This window comes from Hermetia illucens, chromosome 6, assembly GCF_905115235.1.
Source record: "Hermetia illucens chromosome 6, iHerIll2.2.curated.20191125, whole genome shotgun sequence".
Lineage (NCBI taxonomy): Eukaryota > Metazoa > Arthropoda > Insecta > Diptera > Stratiomyidae > Hermetia > Hermetia illucens.
Window position 1 is genome coordinate 100,016,595 of NC_051854.1, and position 19,541 is coordinate 100,036,135.

The following is a 19,541-nucleotide window of genomic DNA, read 5'->3' on the forward strand; positions in this document are numbered from 1 at the left end:
ATGTATGAGACAGATAATGCCTCGTTACCAGTCGTCAGGCGTTGATTCGCTGTTCCATACTTTGAGCATAAGTTGATGAACACTTGGTGTAACTGGTCGCCTCCATATTTAACCAGTTCGACTGTAATTCCATCGCCTCCTGACGACTTATGGTTTTTTAGCCGATAAATTGCACGGAATATTTCTCCTATACTTGGTGGTGGTAGTATTTATGCGTCGTCTTTAGTTGGAAGGCTTCATTCTGCTGACTTATTGGTGAAACTTCGGCGCCTGGTGCGGTTGCTTCCTGTATTTTTCGAGGCGTCCTTCTTCCGTCTCTGAAGTCGCTTCTATGCTCGCTAGTGTTCGTGATAAGTGTCCACACGTGCCCGCCTCCTTTGAGAATGCAACATTACTCGGTATGCAACATTCTTCCGTTCCGTTGCTAGCTTATATTTATCGTGAAACCAGCCATTCCGACCTCTTTTGCGGTTGGAGCCAAGTATGTATGTGGCCGTATTTATGATATATTTGTGGATTATTTATGATTCGATCAACACGAGGTCAATTTGGTTGAAAATGATCCCATCTGGAGAGGCCCACGTATGTTTGTGGACCGCTTTCCACGCAAACCAGGTTTACTGGATGGCCGCTTTAATATATGGTGTAGCGACTCTTCTCCAGGAAACCGGTCCCTGTCCAACGCATCTCCTGTAACACTGTTACATCAGCCTTATATTGGGATAGGGTATCGGCTAGCTGCTTGGCAGCTCCATCTCTGTACAGGGAGCGCACGTACCATGAGAAAATGCGCAAATCGTTATTCTTTTGTCGTTGCTGGGTTCGTCGTTATTAGTCCAGTCCGAGGCTCTTGTTGTGGCTTCGTAACTTCGGTTTTCCGTGTAGGGTTTTCAGCCCTACCTAACCCCCCACCTGGAGAACTAGTTGGTACAAATTGTCCCGTTTTTAGGCGTGGGAGACTCGCCTTCATCCTTCTCCGTCTGCAGCTTTTTGTTTAGAAGGAGCTCCCAGCGTTCACCAGTTGGAGGTGGAGATAAGGCTTGGTAGTAGAGCTGTTGGTGCTGGTTTAGCAGGGCGTTTGCCAGGTTTTATGCTCCATCGTGGGTACCTATCCAGATCCTTGGGACCTATACTACCCTTTGACCACTACAATAAAAGTGAATGTTATTAATAAGCCCCCCTCTCCCCCCCGCCAATCCATAGTCACCTTCCCTCTTCCCTTCTTAAACGGGCTTGAGACCGACTTTAGCGTTGCTTTTATTGAGTCAACTTGACCATCACAGTGTATACCGGTTCTGAAGGAATTACATGGAACTTATTGTGTGCCTTATCCTGTGGAACCTGATTGTACTGGGAGTATCCATGAAAGAATAAGGAAGAATCACTCAGGGAAAGTATGACCTTTGAACCAGAGCGGGATTCTTTCCTTGATCCAATATGTCTTGCCAACAGAACAGTCTATTAAGGTCATACAAAATAGCAGCACCTCTTGGATTTTCCTTGTTATACCTATAATCAAATCTTTATAAAATTTGTAGCTAATCGCGATATTTACAAAGTAATTGTGAATAAGTGGAAACGTAAATGGTCTAATCGTTTTATTTGTACATAGTTTGGAACTACGAGACCCGAGGAAGTGATGAGTAATGTCTATGCTATTTGAAGATCTCTATGTTGATCTGTTTTGATCTTTTTCGCACCTTTGGCCACATTATTTTCCCTTAAACTTTGGGAAAACAATTTAGTTAGACTTCGATAATAAGGCGATTGTATTTTGATAGTAAACAAGGGCAAATACAGCACGTGTGGTACACGCGTATTACATGCCTGAATAGAAGCATAGGGCGCCTGCATTCAGTTATGTATAGAAATGAACGAGGTTAAAACTAAGAAAATTAGACCTAGGGACTTAGGGACCCGATTCGGTACGTCATCGGACTACCAACTAAACACCTCCCCATCGTCAGAGAGCTAGCCTGGAACCGTTTGTCACATTACTTTCGGGCTAATCCCTGAACTCTCCCGCCTTGGGGAGCCTTCAAATCAGGGAATTCTTTTCACCAACGGGAGGGGAGAGGAGGAAGGGACCTGTCAGTTCAAGGAACCCCTTGCCATCCGGCTCCTCCACGAGTCGAGTTCTATCTTCTTAGCAACGAGAAGAGCCCGAACGTAATGGGCAACATGGTTCCACCTGTCAGCAGTCCTCAGCATCTCTTCGACAATGTTGTCTGGAGAGAGATCCCCTGTGTTTAAATAGAGCTGCTGACAAACCCCATCCCACCTTCCAGGGACATGAGGAATTTGGAATATGATCTGATATCCTTTTAAAGCTAAGATGCAAATTCGAATGTTAAGCTTCCTTTAACTATCTTTTGTTGGTATTTTCGTCTGCATCATAGTTCACAAGTGGCAAACATTAAATATTTGGGTTATGCACAAGAATAACTAAAGCTTTTCCAATTTCTACAATAATTTCAGATCCTTTTCCAACATGAAGTTCAATTTATTCTCTCCATCTTCCAAAAGTGATGAGGATAGCGACCAAAAACCTGAGGAGTTGCTGAATCCACAGAATGAAAAAGAAAAGGAGAAAGATCGGGGGAAGTGTTATTCGCGCCAGATAACGATTGATGAGGAGCCAGATTCGTTAGAAAGTATTATCAGTAATCCAACGGCACTACCCATTACAGTGGTTCGTAGCCGTCCCACTAGCCTCTATAAATGTTCAGTTCACGGAAAAAGTTTCAGCAGATCCAGCAGTTGCAGGTGAGTTTCCTCTTTTGGTTTAGGAATCAATTGAAAGTCAATCAGAGGTCACGCATAGATAATTATGATCCATGTACTTGTGTGTTTTTGGAGTACTGCCTCAAACAGGTCTTTATAGAGGTCCTTTCAATGTCGTTTTGTTTATTTTTCTTTTACATATCCGGAAAATATAGATATACGAGTATGCACACCGAAGTGAAGATTTTGTCAATCAGTATTCTTTTGAGAGAACTGGGAATCGCTAGAGCATAATTCTTACTGCCCCTTAAGGAAATGACATTAAGGTCTCTTGATGGGGTACCTTCGTTTGAACTATCTGTTTGAAAAATTTGGGACGATAGGCTTGGTTATTTGTAGATTACTTTGCATTCCATATGGAGTTTTCAGGCTTCCTTCAGCTTACACAAGATAAGGATATTTTGTTCAAGGTTTCTTTTGCAGCATCATCAGAAGCGTTCTGCAAACCAGAGCACATATTTATGACAGTTCTTCTATAGATTAGAGTGCAGTGCGCTGAGATAAGCATAACGTTATCAGTCTATACTGAGTGCGCGGCTCAGTTTATTCATACTAGTGGATGTAAGACCCTCCTAAAATTTCTACAAAACTTTGGAGTGCAGCACCCGTGTTGAACCGCAACACCTCGTTTGAGGCCCGAAGGTCTTTTGTTCGCTTGAACGTAACCACAGCCCCATGAAGCTCTCATGGCCGTGGGGGTTATCCCGGTTCCCACGGTACCAGTATACCCGTGGTAAGGTTGCGGGACCAAAGCTACTTCAGATGAGTCCCCGTCCATATCTGGGACTGATCGCCCTATTAGGTCATAGAGTATTCGCCTGTTCTTGCTTCTAAATTCAAATGGTATGCGACTATTTTGTTTTTTTTTCGGCATATGTTCGGACAATTTGGACAGGACTGGTAGAAGACTAATAGGTTTATAGGAGCCTGATCTGGTCTTGCCTTCCCTGGTTTCGTAATAAGTGTGATTACCTCCTCCATTCAACTTCTAGGGAAATAGTCATTGCGAAGGGTGACATTGAATATGTACAGGATAGCCATTCTGCCTTCTCGAGGGAAGGATTTTATTAGGTCATGAGGTCACGCCCTGGAGTTTGTTAGTACCTAGACCCTTAATCTTTGTATTCAAAGCCTTGAGAATGAATTTAAGTTTTCTTGGTCTTCCTCTTTGGGCTGGAGTCAGTGGTTTGGTGTCCGATGAGGTGCCAGCATTTTAAAGGTTAAATATTTGCTCAAGAGATTTAGTAAAGATTTTAGCCTTACCAGCGGAGTCAGCAATCGAATAACCTTGATTATCTTTGAGTGGTGTTTCTGCAAGCCTTGCATTCTAAAAGTAACTTTCCAGATCGAGTAGTTGGAAGCAGCTGTATGGTCAGGCTGAGATAGAAAGTTAGTGTTTTGTTGTTTCAAAGTTCTTTTCTGAGATGCATGGTGGTCTCATAGAGAGTTTATTTTGGTTTTGAGAGATGGGTACTTTTGCTATTCATATTTCGTTCTCCTTTATAAGGGCAATAAATATAGGATGAAGTTACTGGAGTGCACTAGGGATCTATTTGGACCAGCGGGAGCCGGTTTTTTCTTATTCTGCACAGTTTCTGATTCTGATGTCTTCGTTTGACTCAATTTTTATGTTTGGGCAGAAGGTACTGTTCAACATATTTTGAAACTTGTTCTATTGGGTTTTTGGGATTAGTTAATTTATCCGTGAGTGATCTGACGAGAGATCCCTGGCAGTTATTACTAGTTGCGTAGTTGTTGATTCCTTTTGTGAAAGTAAAATCGATTAGGTCAGGAATTTTTCGACAATCAGCTGGTCAGTAGGTTGGCTTGATAGAGCCCTATTTCATTGTTGTGGCTAAAGATTCCATTGGCATTCCAGTTAGCAATTTTAAACTCCTTCACGGCTCGGCTAGTTTGGTTAATAGGTCACTTTGCCATTGTATTATTAGTTGCTCTTGATGCATTGTCCGGGCTATTTGTTGGATTTTGTTGGCAAGGGATAAGAGAATTTGTGAAATCTCACCTTGGTTTGTATAGTTTATTAAACTGCTTCCCTTGAGTGCATCAGCGTAAGATACCTTGGGTGGCTGTTTATTTTATTATTGTATTATTGTTCAAGAAAATCTTCTTTACATCCAGGATGTTCGCTTCCATTTCTTATTGTCTGGAGTCGGTTATGTCCTTGGATTGTTATATTTGACATTATAGTAATATTTCTTACAGTTGAATCAAGGTATAGTGTTGCAGTCTTGAATACCTTTTGGACTTTTTTCTTCAACACCCTTTGAGTTCCTGGAATAAGGACATAGAGGGGATTGAGTAGGCAGCTGCAGTCTGCATCTTTTTTTATGGATGAAGGTGGAAATCTTAGAAAGATGCTGCTGCGCCAGGTTGCAGCAGTGTGTGGGATTCACACCCACTAAAACCACCCCCACTCTTCCGCCCCTCCCCGCGGGACTACCGTGAAGTATTACTTCGCGGGGCAGGCTCTGGTTCGCTATACTAGCTCGTCCATGTCACGTCTCCGTCGCGCCGCCTTCCGAGCTTGATCCAACTCCAGGAGTTTTGTCTGCACCACGGCTACTGCCTCATTTACCGCCATCCAGTTTTCCTCCGACTTCAACATCTCTTCCACCAGGTTGGAGGGCTCGATGTCCGCCCCTAATATGCTGTTCAACCTTCTTTTCTGCAGCAGAAATCTGGGACAATGGAACATAACGTGCTCCGGGTCCTGGAGTGTAGCACCGCATTCAGGACAGTTGGGAGACTCGTCCAACTCGAAACGATGCAAGTACTTCCTATAGCCACCGTGTCCCGTAAGGAACTGTGTCAGGTGGTAATTCAATTCTCCGTGCTTTCGGTTGACCCATTTCTCGATACACGGGATCAATGTATGGGTCCACCTGCCCTTGTCGGAGTTATCCTATCGTTGTTGCCACTTGCCACACAACTCTCTCCTGATGGCTTTTCGGAAATCCGCATTCACCTAGGCTGGATTTGCCTTCCGTTTTTCGTAGAGCCAGTGTGCCCCGCTCGCTAGAAGATCAATAGGGATCATTCCTGCGATAACACATACTGTCTCCGTCGACGCCGTCCTAAATGCGCTGCACACCCTTAGGGCAATTGGCCGGTATGCCGAACATATCTTCCTTCGGTTGACAGCGTGGTTCAACGCTCCGCCCAGACAGGGGCCGCGTATAGCAGGATCGACCTCACCACTCCCGCGATGAGTAGCCTGCGACTATACTTCGGCCCTCCCACGTTAGGCATCATCCTTGCAAGGGATGAGCTGGCATTTGCTGCCTTCTCTCGCGCATAATCCAAGTGTCCCTTGAAACTCAGCTTGGCATCGATCATCACCCCCAGGTATTTGACAACCGATTTTGAGACGACCTCACGATTACCAGCCTGGATGGTAACCATGTTGTTCTTCCTACGGTTGGTAATGAGGACCGCCTCCGTCTTTTCGTCCGCCAGGTCCAGCTTGGCCATTCGTAACCATGACTTGATGGTATGAATGGCTTCACTTGCATAAAGCTCCACGTCCTCGGGATGCTTTGCAATTGTAACTACCGCCAAGTCGTCCGCAAAACCAATCAGCGTTGTCTCCTCCGGCACGCGAAGGTCAAGCACTCCGTCGTACATTATGTTCCACAGCAGCGGTCCCAATACAGAACCTTGAGGCACACCTGCTGTCACAATGTACTCCTTCGGCCCGTCGTCCGTCTCGTACCAGAGAAGTCTGTCCGAAAAGTAACTCTCGATGAGCCGAGCCAAGTAGCTAGGAACACCCAGTTTGGCCAAAGCGCCCTTAATCCAGCCCCAGTTGGCTGAGTTAAAAGCATTTTTGACGTCCAGCGTCACCAGAGCACAGCATTTGCCCATGGCCATTGCATTTCGAGTCAATTCCACGACCTTTGCTACTGCATCGACCGTAGAACGGGCTCGCCGAAACCCATATTGCCGCTCTGAAAGACCACCCGCAAGCTCGATGAGCAAGAGCAGCCTGTTTTATATAACCCTCTCCAACATCTTCCCCATGGTGTCTAAGAGACAAATAGGGCGATATGAAGAGGGCACGCCGGGTGGTTTTCGAGGCTTCGGTAGCAAGACCAGCTTCTGCCTCTTCCACTGGGCGGGAAACACTCCTTCCGCCATGCACGATTCGAATGTGCTAGCGAACCACCTTGGTCTGGCCTTAACCGCCACCTTCAGAGCCCTGTTCGGAATTCCGTCCAATCCCGGAGCCTTGCTGTCCCCAATACGTCTGCAGATTTCCCAAAGTTCCTCTTCGGTAACATCAGGGATCGAGAAGACGTCCTGCTGAGCTGCCAGTTGGGGTACTCTTTCATCCTGCTCCTGCTGCGGGAAAAGAGTTGTAATTATTTGCAACAAGAGCCGTGGGCATGTTACCTGAGGTGATTTTCGCCCGCGGATCTTCTTCATTACAACTTGGTAGGCTGTAACCCACGGATTCGTATTAGCCTCCATGCAGAGCTTCTGGTAGCATTCCCGCTTACTTCTCCGAATGGCCTTCTTAAGGCTGCTTCGCGGATCCCTGTATTCCTCCTCAAGCTCCTGGTGCTCCGGCCTTCCCCTTGTCCTGTGGGAAAGTCTCCTCGCTCGGAGATCTCAAGGCAGCGATCTCCATGTTCCACCAGTAGCTTGGCCTCTTGCCGTGGTGCAAACGTCGTCGTGGCATCGTAGCGTCGCATGCTTCGGTTACACGCTGAGTAGCTGTGTGACCCTTTCCACCGCTGTTCAATCCGGATCATGGGCTCCCTTCAATGCGGCCAGGAATGTCTCCTCGTCGAAAGCTCCGATAGACCAGCCAACCGCCTTAGCCTTTCCACATCCAGAGCGTCGTTGACTGCTTCCCCGGTTCCCAATGCGTAGGAAGATGGCCTGGTGGTCACTGTGGGTGTAGTGCTCACTCACTTGCCAAACTATCTCCCTCACCAGTGAAGTGCTAACAAATGTCAGGTCAACGATCGAACCCGACCCTCTTCCTCGAAAGGTGGGCACGCATCCAACCTTGGCCAGCACGATGTCCAGCTCGGCAAATGACTCCAGCAGAATTTGACCTCTGGTATTCGTCGATCGGCTTCCCCACTCCAGGGCCCACGCGTTGAAATCGCCCGCAATGATTTTAGGGCTGCGGTCTCTAGCGTCCAACACCAGACTGTCTAACATCTCCTCATATTGTGGTAAGGTTGCACTAGGAGGAGCGTAGCAGCTGTCTGCATCTGTCTGGCTAAAAAGGGTAGAATCTACTCTACCTACTTGATAGTCGCGGACTTCAGATAAGGAAGGCTCTACTGCCTCCACAAACGCATGCAGGATTACCGTGGTTTACACTGGGCACTGGTCATGCCGCAAGACTTGGCATATAATTCACATTATCGATATTGTGAAAAGGAGATTGCCCAGCGCTTATGACAGCCAGGTTACGGGCACTAATTAAAAGGTGCTTCACCAACCTCAAAAAGATCCCTTAGTTGTATGGTAGGGAAGTTGTTCTTCGTGAATACTAAGAGCTGGATTTGAAGCAAGATCCTCCTCCCTTTGTCCGCCTCACATCAGTCACGGTTTTAGGTCTTTGTTGGTTCAGAGCGGAATTTTTTGGTCATTTGTTCGTACCATACCTATACCACTTTTACAGAAAAGTTTAAACCCACCACACACCCCCATTTTATCTAATTTCAATCCTTCATGAAGATAATTATTTATTAGGAATAAGATTCATTTGAATACTTTTGCAGGCGTTGACAAAGGAAGAAGGTGACATGGAGGGTGATAGGCTTTTTATAGGGCGTTTGAAAGCCCTTGTTGCAACAGCTTTCCTAATATGTCTTCTCAAATGAAGATTCCAAATTTTTTTAGCATAGAAAAGTCATGTTGTCGGTGATTTTAATATGGAAAAGGCGGTGTGATGTAATGTTTGTTATGCTGCTAGTTTGTTGGTAGGGTCTAGTGGTGGAGGATCCCTCTTTCTTTGGCAAAATAATGTTCTCCTGTGTTTGGATATTCATCAACACTCATGCCGAAAATTGATCCAAACCCTGGAGGTTAAGATGGGACTTGTCTTCTGTTATTGGCAATCATATTAAGATGAAGGTAAGCAGGTAGGTATCAATGACTGCTCCAAGGAGCTCAATTAGCGTTGAGGAGCGCTGTTTTGATGCCACATGGAGGTAGAGTCCAGTTGGTTCAGATCTTCAGAGCCAGCTCGTAGCATTTGCGAAGGAAAGCAGCTATTCCACACTGCACCTAAAGATGTATCTGAAGCTCTCAAAGAATGGTTTATCCAATGTTCGTTGCCTGGCTCTAGGTAGAGCAGGGCAATCGCAAAGGAAATGCCGTAGGGTTTCCCCCTCTTCTCCACAGCTTCGGTAACGGGCATTGTAGGGTATGTCGAGCCTGGTGGCATGGTCCCCTACAGGCCAGTGCCCGTGCAGACTACCGTTATATTGTATGCATTTGCATGTGTCCAGCACAAGAGCCTGATTGAATTTTATTATAGCCTGGCCAAACTGTGCATGACTTGGCACAGGGGGTGATCCTTCGCCATCTAAGGTCCGCTTATGTTGCGTATCGATTCCGCCGTTGACAGTTATCAGCGGGACGCAGACTGTACCCACCGAAGGATTGCCAAGAGCTGAGCCCGTCCTAGCCACTCCGTCAGCCCGTTCATTTCCTTCTATGTTCCTATGGCCGGGAACCCAGAGGAAGATGACCCTGACTGACTGTTCACCGCGTTTCTGTGTTGTTCTACCAGCCTTAAGGCCTTAATGTCGCTTGCCTGCCGAAATAACATTTTAAAAACCTATTTTCAGTTCAGCACTAACTAAATTTTGTATCAAGAATTTTTAAGCAACAATTTTCTTAACATGAACATAACGCGTGGCTTGCGTTTTTAAGGTTTTGTTTGTAAAACAAAGCCTTATTCAAATCGGTTCAATGTCTGTCTATCTGTCCGTCTGTCTGTCAAACACACTTTTCTCAGAAACGGCTATGCCGATTGACACGAAATTTGGTGAAAACGTGGGGACTGTGAACCCTCATACACGCAATAAGTTATATCTCCTTCCGTTGAATTTAAGGAGGGAGGGTTCCTCATTCTTGTAAAAGCGGGGTGTGGCCAAATTTTTTTTCACCGAATGTAGTCATGTTGGGTGTCAAATAAAAGGTCTTGATTAGTACTTTCTGATGCTAGTCTTAGTTTTAACATTTACTGGAAAGGCGGGAAGTGCAGAGGGTCGGAAGTAATGATTTCTTTAACGGACCTAGTCTCAGAAAAATCTGAAAAAAAAATTATGAAGCTGCTTCGCAGTGCGGGGAGAAGAAAGGAATGTGAATAATTCAATATATTTTTCTGGTGACTCCAGGGTAGGAGAAAGTGATGGCGAAGAATCTCGATAGTCATTAATAGTAGATGGTATAACGAGGGAGGAATTGTAGAATTACGTAAATGGCGGACGTTTTATGCGGCGGTTTTACTTAAGTTGTTGCACGAAGACGAGGCAGACCCTGCCCGAGATGCAGCAATGACGTAGGTCAGGACGCCAGATTGCTTTTAGGGATATCGAATTTGTGGACCTCGGTCCAAAACCGGGATGTCTGAAGTTCCTTATTAAGGCAGGCCTAGACCGGATACCGGTTGTTGCGCCGTTGATGATGATGATGTTGCACTTGACTGGTATTTAATTGAATCCGATTAAGGTGCAGACTTTGACGATATGCATATAAAGTTTCACTATTCCTGCATTTGTTTTCCGAAGCTGATTAGAATCGCGGGGTTAGCTATGAGCTATGAGTTCCGTTTCTGTTTTGTTTGGTTTCGCAGGTTTAGGCTTCCTGTTTCCGCTTCTCACCATTCGTACTCGTTACGTGCTGGTTTAAATAACTGAAGAGCCGATTCTATATTTTTCTCTGAAACGGGTGGCTAGTATGTTAGCTTTAGGTTGAAATGTGATTGAGTTGGACATTCATTTCTTATCGTTTAAGGGTTGATGCTATTGCTGTGGTTAATCAACTGAATGGACAGTTTTAAAGCGTTACGCCTAAGTTGTTGGATAGTTCAACACATGTGAGGTGGTAGAATAGTGAGTTGTTTCTGCCCATATACGTTCAATTTAAAATTTCACCTCAGACTGTTGGAGCATAAAAATAGGTAACGAATTTTCAAGTTCTATTCAACTGTGCTGTCAGGGTGATCCGGAATCAGCGAGTCTGATGAATGAAGTCCCTACTGCACTCCATAGATCATCCACAAAATCACAATTGCTGCGCTCGTGCTGCATAAAATGCAATAATCCATTCAATTAGTGGTCGCGTGCCAAATACACCTCGCGAGCTCCTCAAATAGTGTGAAGTGCTGTCTCGTTTCGAAAAGTACAAACTATTTCCGTACTGTGATGCCAATCGTGCCCAACTGAATCCAGTATATTTGCCTGGTGGAGCTACATATGTCTGGCCATCAGCCTAAACCATAGGTTGCAGTTTTACATATTCATTCCGACCGAGGCTGGTTTTCAACACTCTTCTACTTTTGTCAGTTGGATTCCATCTTCACCGCCCTCTCGCTTGCATTGATGATGGTAATTTAAACACTCCTAAATATTTCGCATTTATCGCGCCGAAATGGTAATGAATTGCTTTGTAACTTGGTGTTCCGCAACGTTTGGCTTGTCACTCGTCCAGGTTTACATTGGGCTTAATTCACATGCAAATATATGAATTTATGATTTACAGCGGCCGGGCGGAATTAGACAAAGCGAATGAGCCACTGGAATTAACGTAAATTGGTTGAACTTGGTCCAAAGCAAGAGTGTGATAATGGACGTGTTATCTAGCGCTCAAGTGTTTATATAAGCCGACTACGTGGACGCAACGCGCTCCAGCTGTTGATGCTCTGAATTATGGTTAGCCTCCTTCAATATCAGTTCATTACGTGCTAATTAGGGATCTAGTTAACACCTACAATGACGTGACACGTCTTAGAAGTTGGAGTGCTGTTACGACCCGGCACATATAGTATAGAACGCAGAGTACAATGTCAAGTGCAGTCTGCGGATGTAACTTGTTGCATGGATGCTGCTAATGAGAGAGGAAAATTAAGTTTGTTACATGATCACCAGAAGTAGTTCCAGTTACAAGGTCACTGCCAATAAAGTTTGGAATGTTTGTGACTAATGAATTATGCAAATTGTCATACTCGATTTATCATGGGTTTGTATAATTTGTCCAACATTCATTTTCCAAGAATGTGGGAGCATTGTTATTCAGGTCTTCTATTCGGGAAGAAATTGGAACCTCAAATTGTAAGACTGTAGTTAATTATAAGTATCTATCCTCGGGGATGCGATTTGAATCCGGCTCAGGGAGGGGACTATCATCTGAGCCACTGCAACCTTCACACTATCCCTTATTTGGGTTGATAAAGTATTTCCGAGTCGTCAACATATCTCCTTCGTGGACCGCCTTAGACATACATCTCCATTGTATAGATCAATTTTCAGCGAACTTATTACTTAATTGACATTGATTCATCTTTATCTAAACGATTGACAATCCATTAAAATTGTCAGATAACAACGATCGTATTGTTAGCATTTCACCTAGTGAGCCACTAGTAGAGCTACTACAGCATTGTTCCGTTTGGTATTGTCTGGTAGCTAATTCCCGCAGCAATTGTGATAATTAAACGACAATTACTTGTTGAAATTACCTTATCTACTATAAGACATTTATTAGGTTCAAACAGATAGTGGAGTTGGGTTTTGTTTATATTTTTTTAAAGATATGCGGATTTCAAATTGAAGGAAATTTCATTGAGTGCTCCTTCAGGGGCTTACATCAGAAACATCATAAAATAAACATCGTATCCAGAGTAAATTATATACAATTGATTCGTTATATTTCCGATATTTTTTAAATGTCTGGAAGAGGACGGTCCTTAGAGAATACTGTCCGCAATTTGTCATTAGTTTGCGTCGTCGTAACCACAGAATCCCTAAATCGAGCCGTAGTAATTCTAAAGTCCTAAATGGTCGTTAGTAAAATACTCTTCGAATCAACTTAATCCCTACAACCTCCTCCCTTTGTCCCGTCCATCGTGTGGAGGAGGGCTTTCGTTTACTCCAGTGCATCCAGGTTATCCAGATGCCTCGCTTGCTAGGACTTTCCACCTCTTTTGCTGTTTCAGTATGTTATCATAAAATTGTAGTGTCACATGTTAAAATTCGTTACGTTCGTCTAATTCCTCCTTTTATCCATGTATCACGAACAATGGAAAATAACGTGGCCCAGATGTGCAGATCTAGCAGTAAATTCTCAACTGTCAATCGCCTCATTAAACTTCCTTTAATCATCGTATCCTGTAAGGAAATGGAGCAGGTGATAATTGTTATTATTCTGTTAAGGGAAAGTCACACCGCGTCCTTAAAGAACTATTGTATCCCCCTTGATCATAGTGTCTCAAGCAGGCCTATAACCGTCAGGAACTTTAGTATGTTTCTTACTTCCAGATCCTTCAGTTTTGCATCTGTTATTAAGTGTTCCCCCAGATGCCTCGACCTACTTTGCTAAAGTGCCGAACACTTGGCATATTGATGCGACGAGTAAGCGGATGGATAACTGCTCACGGTTTCAACCTTGCGCTGGAAAAAACCAAAGTGATCATCCTGACCAGAAGGAGAATTCCGACCTTCGTTCCATATCGATCGGCGAGTTGACTATAGAGTCAAAACCAGCGACTACATACCTTGGTTTAATGCTCGACTCGAAGATGAGCTGCTCCGAGCAAATCAAAGCAGCCGCGGACAGGGCTGCAGCAGGAGTCGCGGCCTTGGGTCGGCTAATGACGAATGTCGGCGGCCCTATATCAACTAGGAGACGTCTCCTCATGGGAGCAACGCAGTCCGTCCTTCTCTATGGTGCGGAGGTATGGGCTGATGCCCTTGACAAGGAGGTGCATCGTAAACGCCTCGCTCAAGTGCAGAGGCGGGGAGTGCGAGTGGCGTCTGCTTATCGCACCGTCTCCGAACCGGCTGTGATGGTGATTGCGGGAGTGATCCCCGTTGCCCTCCTTGCCAAGGAGCGCAAAGCTATCTATCGCCGTAAGGGCGAAAACTTAAGAGCAGTAATTGCCCGTGAAAAACGTCAACGCACCCTTAGCGAGTGGCAACTTTCTTGGCAAAATGAGCCAAGGGGCAAGTGGACTGCCCGGCTCATCGAGAAATTAGACCCATGGTTGAACAGAAAGCACGGTGAGATTGATTACTTCCTTACCCAACTTCTAAGTGGGCATGGAGGTTTTCAGTCTTACCTACACTGGGTTGGGAAGGCGCGATCTCCTGATTGTGTGTTCTGCAATGGAGTGGCGGATGACGCTGAACACACCTTTTTCTCTTGCGAGAGGTGGGACGGCCTCCGCCAGCAGCTTTATGCAGACACAGGGGAGCTCTCTTCAGACAACATTGTCAGAGAGATGATGAAGAGCGCTGGCAGCTGGAATCGTATTGCGCATTATGTTCGGGCTCTTCTTACTACGAAGAAGATTGAACTCGACCGGCAGAGGGATCGGACGGTAAGGGGTTCCCTGAACTGACAACTCCCTTCCTCCCCTCCCCTCCCGTTGGTGAAAGGAATTCCCTGACTTCAAGGCTCCCAAAGCCAGGAGAGCGGGAGAGCTAGCCCGAAGTAATGTGTCAAACGGTTCCAGGCTAGTTCTCTGATGACAGGGAGGTGTTTAGTTGGTAGTCCGCCAGCGTGCTGTTGCAGGAGTCCAACACTCTGTGCGTAAACGCATTCACCTACCCTACTCCCAAAAAAAAAGTGCCGGACACTGTCCCAGGCCGTGTATAGAGGTTTCGTCATACTCCTCACAAAACCTGCAGGCAGTGTCGGTAGAAGATGATAATTAACCTCCCAAATCACTTTTCAGAAGTTTGCTGATCACCGAAAACAAGGATGCGTCTTGCGAGATGGAATAGAATATTTCGACTACGAGCAGTTCGCGTTCAGTATTCCGGCCCTTCGGTGTTAAACATAAGCTAGTCCTTGATGCCTGTTCCCCGACATAATCCAACTACCACGTGATCAGTCATTATCGCCAGTGACTTAACCAACGATTTCAAGATGACTTCGTGATCACTAACCCGGACATTAATAACATCGGTTTTTCGTAATTTGATGAATTAATCCTTTATTTGATGATGTGAATTATTCCACTTCCATACAACATCACGTCTTCAATGTGTTGTGCTACTAAACCACCGCCAGATAGTCTGCACAAACGATAATAGCTGTCTCTCCGTTATAGATTACCGTCCATGAAAGACCTCAATACAGGAACTAGAGGACCTTCTGTCATACAAAATTATTTTTTCGACCCTCCATGCGACCCGCACCATAGAAATTTCTCCGTGAGATAATTCTCGATTATCCGGGCAAAGTATTCTGGAACACGAGCTGGTATCTAGGTCTGCAGATAAAGCCAGGTGAAGATAGTGAGTTGGTTTTTGGGGTAGTGATTTTTGTTCACGTATTTTCTTTATAAGAATTTTATAGGTAATGTCCCACGGATTCGAGTTTGTTTTGAGGCAGAATCTCGATTAGCATTCCCGCTTGCTTCTCTGTCCACTTAAGACTATTTCGAAGATTCCGGCATTGTTGAGGTCCTGTTAAGTCAGTTGCGTCTTTTTCCTTTGATAAAGTCTCCTGCTTGGAGGGATGATTACCTTAACATCTCAGTTTCTACAGAGACAAAGTCTCTTGCTAGAACGGAAGACCACTTTAACGTATCACTTAATTTGGCTCTACTAGTAGTTTTTAAGGTCGCTTAGGTATAGCAGCGTCGCATTTCTCAGTTACAAGTTGAGATAACTCTTCTGCTGTCCTCACTCTCTCAGCTCCTGAGAGAGAGAGAGAGGGAGCAGCCAAGTACTTCTGCTGTTTTGGATGAACGATTTGTCATTGCGTCGCTACCCATCTGTCCATCCATTGCCATACTATCTCTCTCATCAAGCTGGCATTGAAATACGTTATTTTGATGATGGAGCCTAACCATCTCCTTGGAAGTTATTCATGTGGCTTTTCGGTGCAGATCTTGATGGGGTTTCCCTTTGATCCGTACTAACTACTCTCTTGTGATCTGTTTCTATAGCTGATGCATACCCCTATAAGGTGTCCGAATTCGAAGCAATTAAAGCATCCTTTATAAAGTATTTGCTTTTTCAGCCTCCACAAAATTCAGTCTATTTTCACATTGTCCGTTTTAATCAGGTTAAACGCCGTTTGTAGCATTAAAGTGATTTACATCAAACTGCGCATGCCTTCCACGCCGTTTTACAGCAAACAAGTAAGGCTGAAGTTCCCTCAGAATTCAGCAGAGATATCTTCCTGTAACGCGACTTCAGTCTTTTTTTTTTTGTGCGGACACGGAGGTGGAAAATCTTAGAAAGACACGTCCGCCGCAGCTCCGCCGCCTGAACGGCGGAACTACAGGATTCACACTCACTAAAAACCACCCCCGGTCTCTCCAGCCCCAGCTCCGCGGGACCACCATTGAGGTATTACTTCGCGGGGTAGGTTTGCTCTTAGGCACTCATCCTTCTCCTATTTGCAGCTTTCCTCCTTCTTTGTTCCTTCAGCAACTCCTCCTGCATTTGGATGATTGCGGAGCCAACCGCAAGCCACTTCTCCTCGGACTCCAGCATCTCAGTAACCAAGCGCTCCGGGGTCCCGCTCCTGCCCAGCACCTGGTTTAAGCTCCTTCTCTCCATCGCAAATCGTGGGCAGTGAAACATCACATGCTCTGGATCCTCCGTTATGCCATCGCATCTGGGACAGTTCGGAGAATCATCCAACGCAAAGCGGTGCAGATACTGCCTGTAGCAACCACCGTGTCCCGTGAGGAACTGGGTAATGTGGTAGTTGGTCTCTCCATGTTTTCGCTCAAGCCACACCCTAATATTGGGAATGAGCCTGTGCGTCCACCGATCTTTCGCAGACTCGTTCCATCCCAACCCTTCAGTCTACAATCATGTCTTCTCTTTGAGCTCGCTGACCGATTTTCATTATTGTGCGGTATTATTGACTAAGTGAATGAATTAATCAGCTTTCATCTTTCGCCACGCGGAATGCAGAAGCTAGAGCAGCGGGATTAGCATCCGCTAAAAACCACCACAACACCGGTCTCTCCAGCCCCAACCTCACGGGACCACCATTTAAGTATTACTACGCGGGCTTCTTTTAAGTGGTCACGCAGCTGCGTCTCCTGGCGAATGTCGATACCGGGCTTCTTCCTAAGCCACTGCTAAAGACTCCTTGCTCACTGGGGAGCAGTCGCCTTTTGGATATAGTAGCACTGTATGCTTCCATCACCCATTGGGTGATTTGTTTCTTTGGCCCTATCATCCAGGGATACGTCGGACTTGAGTGCTGCGGGAAACGGCACAAACTTACCAAGCGATTTTAGTGGCTAAAGCGACGCTCACGTATTTCAGGTCCATTATAGACTCCTCGCCCCTTTCTCTATATGTGTATGAGATGTTGATATTCGCAAGTACCACGTCTAGCTCCGCGAATGTTTCGAGAAGAACACATTCAGCATTCCGCATCTTAACATACTCGGCAAGTATGGAACTGGGTGGAACATAGCTGCTATATTCACTTTTGGTCTAAAGAATCCATCTTCCGGATGCTCCATTAATTCCTGAAAGGCTTACTCTCCACAAGCCTATATCGCTGCTTGGTTCGGTTGGTGTTTGACCCAAATGCTACCATCGTGATTTTTGTATGGCTCACTAGTTATAGCCTCATCGATGTTTTTCTCGCGTATGGTTGTATTGATATTCATTTTATCTGAGACTTGCATTGAGGGCTTTCCTGTATTCCAGGTACTTACTGCTGCCTGCAATGTGCTTGTGGTTCACATCCTCCATCTATTAGCTCCGCAGTTCTTGCTGCTTTTGAAGTTCGATAAGATTGGATTGTGAACCTCGCCCTTCGTGCTTATCTTGACTTTCAGTTCTAATTTGGATCAAGAATTTGCCCGCGTTTACATCCTTCGATTTCTTGAGGTCCAACATAAGGTTTCCTTTCTGGGACCGCTTGATGCGGCTAACATTATCTCCTAAATTGTTCATTTCGGGGACTACCTTCAGCCTGCTGACAAAGCCAGGATATGATCGTTCATCCCGTTTGAAGATGATGATAGCCTTATCTTCCTCCAATCTTTCCTTTTCCGGGATGCCAACTTTCTCCTGGCTTCTACATTCACCTAAAAACTCCGCCCCCTTTTCCCGGAGTCGCAGTCACTTGCCATGTATTATTCGTCCTTCCCATGAGCATTATTTTTTTTGGGAGTTGACCCCTTTTTTCTCATCGGAGTTTGCTGACTAGATCGACCGAACAGGCGTTACTTGTGTCGCCTGGTTCAGTTTTTCGCTTGAGGGCTTCACTCCTCTTTCATTTTGGACTTTGCTGTATTCCAACAAATGCTTATTATCATAACCCTTATATTCTGGTGAATATTCCAGCGCTCCTTGATTGACTATCGCAGTTCCATGGTCTTTCTACCTAGTGCGATGAAGGCAGCTTGCGATTGCTCGCGGTATCTTACATCGCTTGGGTATTTTGACATCAAGGTTGGGGGTGGCACTTTTGATCATTGGAGCTTGTTTCTGTATGGGCGGGGATTGGTGAAGAATCGGGCTTCTCTGAATGGGTCCGTCGATGGAGTCCATTCTGCTCCCTCCAGCGCGCTTGTAACATTAGATGCCACAATAGTCGAGGTTCTTACAGCGGTCGTTCGATGTTGACGGCTGGGGACGACCAAAAATCGGCAGTACTGGGGTTCCGAAGTCTTGTACCGTAGTTTTATTCTTCTCCTGTTCCTCCATGCTTGGATGGATATCCTTCTCGTAGCCAATTTTTATCCACGGGTGGGCGTTTTTTCCCCAACTACCCGGCCTGTACATAAGCATGGCCATCCACGCAGAGGGACTGTCATGGTTAGGATTCACCCGTTCAGTGGAGACTTATATGTATTTTTTTATCAGCTTTTAGGTGTCACCTCTGAATGCAGGTTTGATTGGTCTGAAATTTGCTACTTTGGCAGAACCTTTGATAACTCTGTGCTTGTGATTAGTAATAGCAAACTGTTCATTTTGTATGTCTTCACTTACCGGAAACATTGTGTTGTGTTGTGTTGTGTTGTGTTTTGATCACTTACCACGCTGACGGTGTTGTAGTCCAGCAGTGCAACAACCCCTCTTATATGGATGTTTTATTTGGGTGGTGACTAAACTTCATGGGTTATACCACTTGACTCTTCGGAGCATGTTGCCACTAGTGATTCTTAAGACTGGGTTTCTTTACATCTCGTTACAGCCCACTTTGTTAACTAGACTTCCCCTTCCATTCCTGTTAAATATTGCAAACTTCTAAACCTGTTACTACCATCTCATTGCAGAAGTCGTAACTTGCGCCCCGGGAGTGTTCGGCGAGTTCGAAAAAGAGCAATTCTGAAGAATGGAGATTGCAATGTGTTTCAAGCGAACTTAACAGGACGTCGGATACGTTTTCTACAAGATGTTTTCACAACTTTGGTGGACTCCCAGTGGCGATGGACTCTCCTCGTATTTGCTTTAGGTTTCATACTTTCGTGGCTAGGATTCGGTCTAATCTGGTGGCTAATTGTTGTGACTCATGGTGATTTGGAGGAGATGCACTTACCTCAACATCAAGGT

General features: G+C 45.3%; 1 protein-coding gene across 2 annotated transcripts in view; it reads left to right on the forward strand.

Annotated features, from left to right (window-relative positions):
* Nucleotides 1–19,541, forward strand: part of LOC119659498 (G protein-activated inward rectifier potassium channel 3-like) — a 55,280-nt gene that overhangs the window by 34,171 nt on the left and 1,568 nt on the right. For both annotated transcript variants that reach the window (XR_005250352.1, XM_038067622.1), the window contains exons 2-3: nt 2,479–2,766; nt 19,265–19,539. Coding sequence is in view for 1 of the 2 variants with exons in the window: in XM_038067622.1 (XP_037923550.1) it covers nt 2,492–2,766; nt 19,265–19,539 (550 nt within the window). In the remaining variant the exon portion in view is untranslated. The remainder of the gene's footprint in view (nt 1–2,478; nt 2,767–19,264; nt 19,540–19,541) is intronic.